This window comes from Salvelinus sp. IW2-2015, unplaced genomic scaffold, assembly GCF_002910315.2.
Source record: "Salvelinus sp. IW2-2015 unplaced genomic scaffold, ASM291031v2 Un_scaffold1675, whole genome shotgun sequence".
NCBI classification, from domain to species: domain Eukaryota; kingdom Metazoa; phylum Chordata; class Actinopteri; order Salmoniformes; family Salmonidae; genus Salvelinus; species Salvelinus sp. IW2-2015.
The window spans coordinates 5,460-14,807 of record NW_019943077.1 but is presented as its reverse complement, the minus strand read 5'-3'; the positions used below and the strand labels follow the sequence as shown (position 1 = coordinate 14,807).

General features: G+C 45.5%; 1 protein-coding gene across 1 annotated transcript in view; it reads left to right on the top strand.

Moving 5' to 3' along the window:
- Positions 1-8,505, top strand: part of LOC112071657 (receptor-type tyrosine-protein phosphatase S) — a 107,530-nt gene extending 99,025 nt beyond the window's left edge. Inside the window, exons 25-27 of the mRNA XM_070439468.1 lie at positions 6,987-7,084; positions 8,006-8,137; positions 8,373-8,505. Coding sequence (XP_070295569.1) covers positions 6,987-7,084; positions 8,006-8,053 — 146 coding nt within the window. The 3' untranslated portion in view covers positions 8,054-8,137; positions 8,373-8,505. The remainder of the gene's footprint in view (positions 1-6,986; positions 7,085-8,005; positions 8,138-8,372) is intronic.
- Positions 8,506-9,348: the final 843 nt, after the last annotated feature.

Sequence of the window (9,348 nt, the reverse complement as noted above, 5' to 3'; positions counted from 1 at the left end):
TTGGTGTTATTGCCCGTTATGGAAACCCCATTTGCGACCAACTTAACTCTAACTCGTATGGACTTGACCGAGTGTGCTCAATATATATATATCCACCATAATTCTCCTCTTCCTCAATGCCTATTCTATTTGTGAAGTGCACCTAGTCCCTCTTCAGCAAAGCACCCCCACAACATGATGCTGCTACCCCCGTTCTTCACGGTTGGGATGGTGTACTTCTTGGCTTGCAACCGCCCTTTTCCCCAACACAAACGCATGGTCATTAGGATCCAAGATGACCAGTTCTTATTTTTGTTCCCTCATCAAGCATGCGACAGTTGTCTTAGTCCACCAGGACGAATTCTTAAGTCCCATGTGCAGTGCACAACCGCAGTCTGGCTTTTTTAGTGGTTTGGAGCCTAGTGCTTTCCCTGCTGCTGAGCGTCCTTTCACGGTTATGTTGATATAGAACTTGCTTTTTACTGGTGGATATAGATACTTTTGTACCTGTTCCGTCCAGCAATTTCAACAAGGTCCTTTGCTTGTCCGTTCTGGGTTGAGATTTTGCACTATTCGCTACCACGACTAGCTCCCATCCTCTACAGGAAAAAAGATCCAGAAAGCAAAATCACCTTCCTGATGCAAGTATGACGGCTACGTGGTCACCATGGGATTATAGTTGCGTAACTATTGTTTGTACAGATGACGTGGACCTTCAGGCATTTTTGGAAATTTCTCCCAAGGATGAACCAGACTTGTGGAGGTCTACAATTCTTTTTCTGAGGTCTTGGCTGATTTCTTTTGATTTTCCCATGATGTCAAGCAAAGGGCACTAATTTGAAGGTAGGCCTTGAAATACAGCTACAGGTACACCTCAATTTAACTCAAATTATTCAATTAGCCTATCAAGAAGATTAAAGCCATTGAATCATCTGCTGGAATTTTCCTAGCTGTTTAAAGGCACAGTCATCAGTGTATGTAATCGTCTGACCCCCGGAACGTGAACATGTGAATTATAAGTGAAATAATCTGCTCTGTAAACAATTGGTTGGAAAAATGACTTGTGTCATGCACAAAGTAGTCCTAACCGGACTGCCCAAACTACAGTTTCTAAACAAATATAGTGAAGTGTTGAAAAATGAATTTTAATGACTCCAACCTAACTGTATCGTAAACTTCTGACTCCCACTGTATATTTAGTTGGAACTATAGTGGTCTCAGAACAGAATCTTAGGATCACCCAAAACTTACACTGATTTGTCAGATGACACCATCCACAGAGATGAACTGATACTTCAGACAGAGTAAAGATCTAAACCAGCCAATTGTCTGTGTAGACCAATTAGGGGCAATAAAGAACAAAGGAGGATGAATAGAAATGTACCACAGCAAACACACCAATCAGGGAAGTTTATAATACTCTAAAGCTTCTACCAAGATCTTATTTCCTAAGAGATCTAAATTGCTGTCTTCCAGGTTAGTACAAGTTAGATGAGTTCATAACTGTGTGACTGGCGGCAGCACGGCCCAAACCCTGCAACCGTCTGCCCACAGTCCACCTGGCAGGCTCTAGATAACCATGCAGAGAGGACGGAGGTGTCAAACACAGTCAGAACTTAAAAGAAGTCCATAACCTATGGTTCTTGAAAAGATTAAAGGTCAGAGTTAAGTTACAGTTAGCTAATAGAATATCATATTTCTGGATAGAAAAACCGTGGGTACATTTATTCCGTTCTCCCTGCGTGGCCAGCAGAGCTAGGCTGACCCACTCCGCCTCCACACCCTCAGAGTCCCACCTCCAGCTGCTCTGGTGTTAAATCTCACAGGCTAGCTCCACCACTTCAATGCCACACCCTGGTGATAACAAGATACTGACCCCCCCCCCCCCCCCGCCCCCTCCCCTACCAAGAAGCAACTGTAGATAAAACGCGAGGATATTATTATGTAAAATAATATATTGTATAATTTTCAGCAGGTGGCTTAATCAAGTACTCATCTGTTTGATATGGTTCACAGCTGTTGTTTTTTACAAATAGAAAAAATCTTTTTACAACATGCTAGTCCTCCAACCTTTACCACCTCTGTGTTTGTGTTGTTTGTGGTTGTGTGTGTGTGTTGTGTGTGTGTGTGTTGTGTGTGTGTGTGTGTGTGTGTGTGTGTGTGTGTGTGTGTGTGTGTGTGTGTGTGTGTGTGTGTGTGTGTGTGTGTGTGGTGTGTGTGTGTGTGTGGAGAGGCTCAGGTGCCGTTCTGACTAATTAACACTTTGTTTGTTTGTTGTTTTGCTCTGAGTTGTCGCTTGCGCTCCTAATTGCACAGAAAAGCTATTTCCACATCAAAGAAAAACACTTTACAAACCAACCAAGTCGGAGACTTTGTACCTTAAGTGGATCAAAATTATTCTCTGTGGTGCTATACGTTTTGCATGTTTTGCTGCTTTTGCTCTTTAATTGTCTTTTGACATCTAGCAAAGAACCAGTAATCATCATATGCAATGACAGAGAGGTGTGTGTAGGTGTACTCTACATGCAGTCTCGTGTGCTTCCAGGGCTTATGCCTCGGTAAGATTTAGGTTAATGGGCTAACGCGGTCTTGAACCGCACTGGCCACCTTGCGTTAGAAACCCACTTGGTCACACAGTGAGCCCCATGACCTCTGACCTCTGCCCTTTAACCCTTGTCCTTTAGGTAATGAAGCCACCTCCCATTCCCACACAGAGCTGGCTGAACACACAGAGATACTCAAGGCCAACGATAGCCTGCGTCTGTCTCAGGAGTACGAGGTGAGAGCGACAGCATGGAGGATGGATGAACATGACCTAGGACCTGGTTTTCTACTCAAGATGTGTACCAGTTGCCCCTTGCACTAATGGCATCCTATTCTAGACTCTCATAAAGAGGAGAAAACATTGCAACTGTGTTTTTTCCCTTTAACTCTTCATCTCTGTTTCCTTGTCCTCCTCCATTGACCTGGTCACAGTTCACTGTGAGCCTCCCCAACTTTACCTCTCTGTGTTGTAGTCCATCGACCTGGTCAGCAGTTCACCTGGGAGCCTAACCCCAACCTTTTACCTCTCTGTGTTGTAGTCCATCGACCCTGGTCAGCAGTTCACTGGGACCCTAACCCCAACCTTTTACCTCTCTGTGTTGTAGCCATCGACCCGTCAGCAGGTTCATGTGAGCCTAACCCAACCTTTTACCTCTCTGTGTGTAGATTCCATCGACCGACTGGTAGCGGTTACCTGTGAGCCTACCCCAACCTTTTATCTCTCTGTGTGTTAGTCCATCGACCTGGTCAGCATTACCTGGGAGCCTAACGCAAACCTTTTACTCTCTGTGTTGTAGTCCATCGACCCTGGGCAGGTTACCTGTAGCCTAACCCCACCTTTTACCTCTCTGTTGTAGTCCCGACGGTCAGCAGTTCACCTGGGAGCCTACCCCAACCTTTTACCTCTCTGGTGTTGTAGTCCATCGACCCTGGTCAGCAGTTCCCTGGGCGCCTAACCCAACCTTTTACCTCTCTTGTTGTAGTCCATCGACCCTGTCAGCAGTTCACCTGTAGCCTAACCCCAACCTTTACCTCTCTGTGTTGTAGTCCATCGGACCTTGGTCAGGCAGTTCACCGGGAGCCTAACCCCAACCTTTAATCTCTCTGTGTTGTAGCCATCGACCCTGGTCACAAATTTCACGCTGGGATGCACTCCAACCTGGAGGTGAACAAGCCAAGAACCGCTATTGCTAACGTCATCGGCCTCACCACCACGCCGCGTCAGTCTCGCCCAGATGAAGGTTAAGCTCCCAGGTACAGCTTATGAGATTCTGTTCCGCCTCACTTGTTCACTGTAGACAAGAAATCATTGTAATGAATGACACCCTCATCTTGTCCAAGTAGAGGTCAAATACGGATGATCAATCAGATTGTAGTGGCGGTTGCAGGGAACCAAATAAAGTCCTATATGCCTGAACTAAGACATTTTCATGACGTCAATATTCACATCTCCTCTTCCCTCCACATTCTCCACCTCCAATGCAGGTTCCTGGGCAGTGACTACATCAATGCTAGACTACAATAACGGCTACAGGAAGCAAGAATGCCTACATCGCCACACAGGGCCAATGGCAGAGCATTCGGGGACTTCTGGGGATGGTGTGGGAACGAGAGCAGCCCTGTGGTCAGATGACCGACTAGGAGGAAAGTCAACGGGTGAGACGGGACAGAGACAGAGAAGGACACCATCCACTCACTGACATGATCACTGTTAGGGCAACACCACATCCACTGGTGTATCTACAACCAGAAAAAAAGGTTCTTCTTTTCCCAAGAGAACACGTTTTGGTTCTAGTAGATCCTTTTGTGGTGAAAATGTGACCACCCCCTGGATCGTCTATTAGCAACATTTGAAATTGGTGTTTTTACATTGGAAAAAGTAGAGACTGCAGAGCTACAAAAATGCATATCATGCACTGCATTTGAGGACCATGGGAAAGAAATGCTGCTTTGAAAGTTGAAAACGTAATACTTTTGCTGAAATGAAACCACTTCCTGGAACATGTAATTATCTGAAAATGTAGCTAGCTGGACCTATCTTTACTGTAATGCATTATCATGCATAATGCGTGTCTCCCTGTCAGGAATGACATACTACGGTTGCTCATTTGAACGATGTAATCCGGAGACAGGTTTTTTCTCACATCTTTTAAGCTATCAAACTCTAATTCCACTTGATTTCAAACTCCACCTCCAGAAGTGGAGAGAAACTTATGCAAGCCCACTACACATTAAAAGCTGTGTCACAGATTACCTACACAGACGACCACTAATAGACAGAACTTCCCTATATGGCAGACCAATGAACTCCGGCATATCCAGCTCACTCATTACATTACTCCGCCAAGCCTAAACTAGTGGGAAGGTATTACTGTGCTTAACCAAACTAGAAATGTAACAAGATTCTATTTACGCTGGCAACATTGTTTAAGGCCAGAAAGTTACGATGTTAGAGGCATTTCTAGAAAAAAAACCTATTCCTGAACTTGTCACAAGCCAATTAAATAAATTAAAAAAACCCATTTACTGGTGAAAGGGTTTCCACGTAGAACTTGGTATTATGAAAGGTCCACAGAACCATGTTATTAGGAAAGGCCACTGGACCAAAAAGAATTGTTATTGTCAAAGGGTTACCATCACGCAATTGAAAACTCTTTATGGTTCCAGGTAGCACCTTCTTTCTAAGATGTCACTAGGCAAAACAGCTACTATCGAGGACTAGAATTTGTCATCACTGTGAGGTGGAGTCCATCCACTATTAAGGGCCCTCACTACTGTAGGCAACTGTCAGCTCAGTCATCCATAGTCAGTTCAACTGAAGGTTACTAGGAGGTTCATCCATGTGGCACTTTACTAGGCACATCAGAGTCAACCACAGGATACATGATGTTGTTGTTGTGAAGATGCTCTGACATGATCATTTTGATAACAGTGAGAGGAAGTTGTCCTCCTGCCCTGTAGAAAGTGGACCAGTACTGCCGACCGGTAAGAGACCATGAGACTCAGGTACAATACGGACACTATGGAACTGGCCAACATTCGCGTGCGCACCTTCTCCATGCAGAAGGTCATACACTACAAACGCATCAACAAATACGTACAACAACACAAGCAAGAAACACAACAACACACACACACACACACAACACACACAGCAACACACACACCCACCACACACACACACCACACATCACACACACACACACCACACACACACACACACACACACAACACACCACACACACACACACACACACACACACACCACAAACCTCCACTCACCTCCCTGATTTCTCCTCCCTCTATTCCTCTGTCTTTGGTAAATCCCTGCATTGGCTTTGATTAATTTACGTCATGCCCATGATACTTCTACAACTCGGCTAATGAACCAGAAACATTTGAAGGATTGAATGTCAAAACTGCGCTGTCACTCTATGAGAAAAAGCAGAGAACAAGAGCATTGTGAGGCAGTAGTTGAGCATTGCATTCTATCCAGTCAGCCAGTCAGTTTGAGCCTTGTGTACGCTACTGCACCAATACCCACAGAATCCTGAATATTCTAACTAATCTAATAAGACCATACAGCCCAGTGTCCCAAAATACAGAAAACTGAAGTAGCCCAGCATTCTTGAAAGGTTTGAGGTTTACGCAATGTCAATTAATTATTAATTTGGAACATAACTATATGCATGTGGAGAAACCACAGAGCTTTGCTGGTTCTGAAATGTTCTGGTCCCTGCCACTGTCTCTAAAGTAGAATGATATACTCTTCCCTCTCCTCCTCCTCTCTCCTCACCTCTCTTCCGCTCCTCTCCCTCTCCTCTAATCCTCTTACCTCTCCTCATCCTAACCTCTCTCACTCTATACTCTACTCTCTCTCCCTCTCTCCTTCTCTCTCTTCTCTTCTCTTCTCCTCTTTCTTCTCTTCTCTCTCTCTCCTCTCTCCTCTCTACTCCTTCTTCTCTCCTCTTCTCCCTCTTCTCTCTACTCTTCCTCCTCCTCTCTAAGGCTCAGGGTGCCGTTCTGACTAATTAACACTTTGTTTGTTTGTTTGTTTGTCTCTGAGTTGTCGCTTGCGCTCCTAATTGCACAGAAAAGCTATTTCCACATCAAAGAAAAACACTTTACAAACCAACCAAGTCGGAGACTTTGTACCTTAAGTGGATCAAAATKTATTCTCTGTGGTGCTATACGTTTTGCATGTTTTGCTGCTTTTGCTCTTTAATTGTCTTTTGACATCTAGCAAAGAACCAGTAATTCATCATATGCAATGACAGAGAGGTGTGTGTAGGTGTACTCTACATGCAGTCTCGTGTGCTTCCAGGGCTTATGCCTCGGTAAGATTTAGGTTAATGGGCTAACGCGGTCTTGAACCGCACTGGCCACCTGCGTTAGAAACCCACTTGGTCACACAGTGAGGCCTCATGACCTCTGACCTCTGCCCTTTAACCCTTGTCCTTTAGGTATGATGAGCCACCCTCCCATTCCCATCACAGAGCTGGCTGAACACACAGAGATACTCAAGGCCAACGATAGCCTGCGTCTGTCTCAGGAGTACGAGGTGAGAGCGACAGCATGGAGGATGGATGAACATGACCTAGGACCTGGTTTTCTACTCAAGGATGTGTACCAGTTGCCCCTTGCAAACTTAAATGGCATCCTATTCTAGACTCCTATAAAGGAGGAGAAAACATTGCAACTGTGTTTTCCATCCTTTAACTCTTCATCTCTGTTTCCTTGTCCTCTCAGTCCATTGACCCTGGTCAGCAGTTCACCTGTGAGCCTAACCCCAACCTTTTACCTCTCTGTGTTGTAGTCCATCGACCCTGGGTCAGCAGTTCACCTGGGAGCCTAACCCAACCTTTTACCTCTCTGTGTTGTAGTCCATCGACCCTGGTCAGCAGTTCACCTGGAGCCCTAACCCCAACCTTTTACCTCTCTGTGTTGTAGTCCATCGACCCTGGTCAGCAGGTTACCTGTGAGCCTAACCCCAACCTTTTACCTCTCTGTGTTGTGTCCATCGACCCTGGTCAGCAGGTTACCTGTGAGCCTAACCCAACCTTTTATCTCTCTGTGTTGTAGTCCATCGACCCTGGTCAGCAGTTCACCTGGGAGCCTAACCCCAACCTTTTACCTCTCTGTGTTGTAGTCCATCGACCCTGGTCAGCAGGTTACCTGTGAGCCTAACCCCAACCTTTTACCTCTCTGTGTTGTAGTCCATCGACCCTGGTCAGCAGTTCACCTGGTAGCCTAACCCCAACCTTTTACCTCTCTGTGTTGTAGTCCATCGACCCTGGTCAGCAGTTCACCTGGGAGCCTAACCCCAACCTTTTACCTCTCTGTGTTGTAGTCCATCGACCCTGGTCAGCAGTTCACCTGTGAGCCTAACCCAACCTTTTACCTCTCTGTGTTGTAGTCCATCGACCCTGGTCAGCAGTTCACCTGGGAGCCTAACCCAACCTTTTATCTCTCTGTGTTGTAGTCCATCGACCCTGGTCAGCCATTCACTGGGGCATCCAACTGGAGGTGAACAAGCCCAAGAACCGCTATGCTAACGTCATCGCCTACGACCACACCCGCGTCGTCCTCGCCCCCAATGAAGGTTCAAGTCCAGGTACAGCTTATGAGATGTTGGCCTCACTTGTAAGACAAGAAATCATTGTACAGTGAATGACACCCATCATCTTGTCCAAGTAGAGGTCAAATACTGGATGGATTCAATTCAGATTGTAGTGGCGGTTGCAGGGAACCAGATAAAGTCTATAGTCCTGAACTAAGACATTTTCAATGACGTCAATCGAACTTAACAACTCTCCTCTTCCCTCCACATTCTCCCCCTCCATATGCAGGTATCCTGGGCAGTGACTACATCAATGCTAACTACATAGACGGCTACAGGAAGCAGAATGCCTACATCGCCACACAGGGCCCACTGGCAGAGACATTCGGGGACTTCTGGAGGATGGTGTGGGAACAGAGAGCAGCCTCTGTGGTCATGATGACCAGACTGGAGGAGAAGTCACGGGTGAGACGGGACAGAGACAGGAGAAGGAAACACTCATCCACTCACTGACATGATCTACTGTAGGGCAACACTCATCCACTGGGTGTTATCTACACTCTTAGAAAAAAAGGGTTCTTCGTTTGTCCCAATAGGAGAACCGTTTTTGGTTCTAGGTAGATCCCTTTTGTGGTGAAAATGTGACTCACCACCTGGATTCGGTCTTATGTAGCAACATTTGAAATTGTGTTTTTTACATTGGATAAAAGTAGAGACTCAGAGCTACAAAATGGCATATCATGCACTGCATTTTTGAGGACCAATGGGAAAGTAAATCTGCTTTGAAAGTTGATAAACTTGTAAACTTTTGCTTGAAATGAAACCACTTTCTGTAAAAATTAGAAACATGTAATATCTGAAAATGTAGCTAGCTGGACTATCTTACCTGTATGCATTATCATGCATTATGGACGTGTCTCCCTGTCAGGAATGACATACCACGGTTGCTCTTAGTTTGAAGATGTAATCCGGAGACAGGTGTTTTCTCCATCTCTTTAGCTATCAAACTCTAATTCCACTGATTTCAAAACTCAACCCTCCAGAAAGTGGAGAGCAACACTTATGCAGCTCCACTACACATTTAAAAGCTGTGTTCAACAGGATTACCTACACAGACTGACCAGCTCAAATAGACAGAAGCCTTCTATATGGCAGACCAATCCGAACTCCCCTCGGCATATCCAGCCCACTCATTACTCATTATCTCAGCCAAGCATGACTAGTGGGAAGGTATTTTTCTGTGGCTTAACCAACAAGGCTAGAAA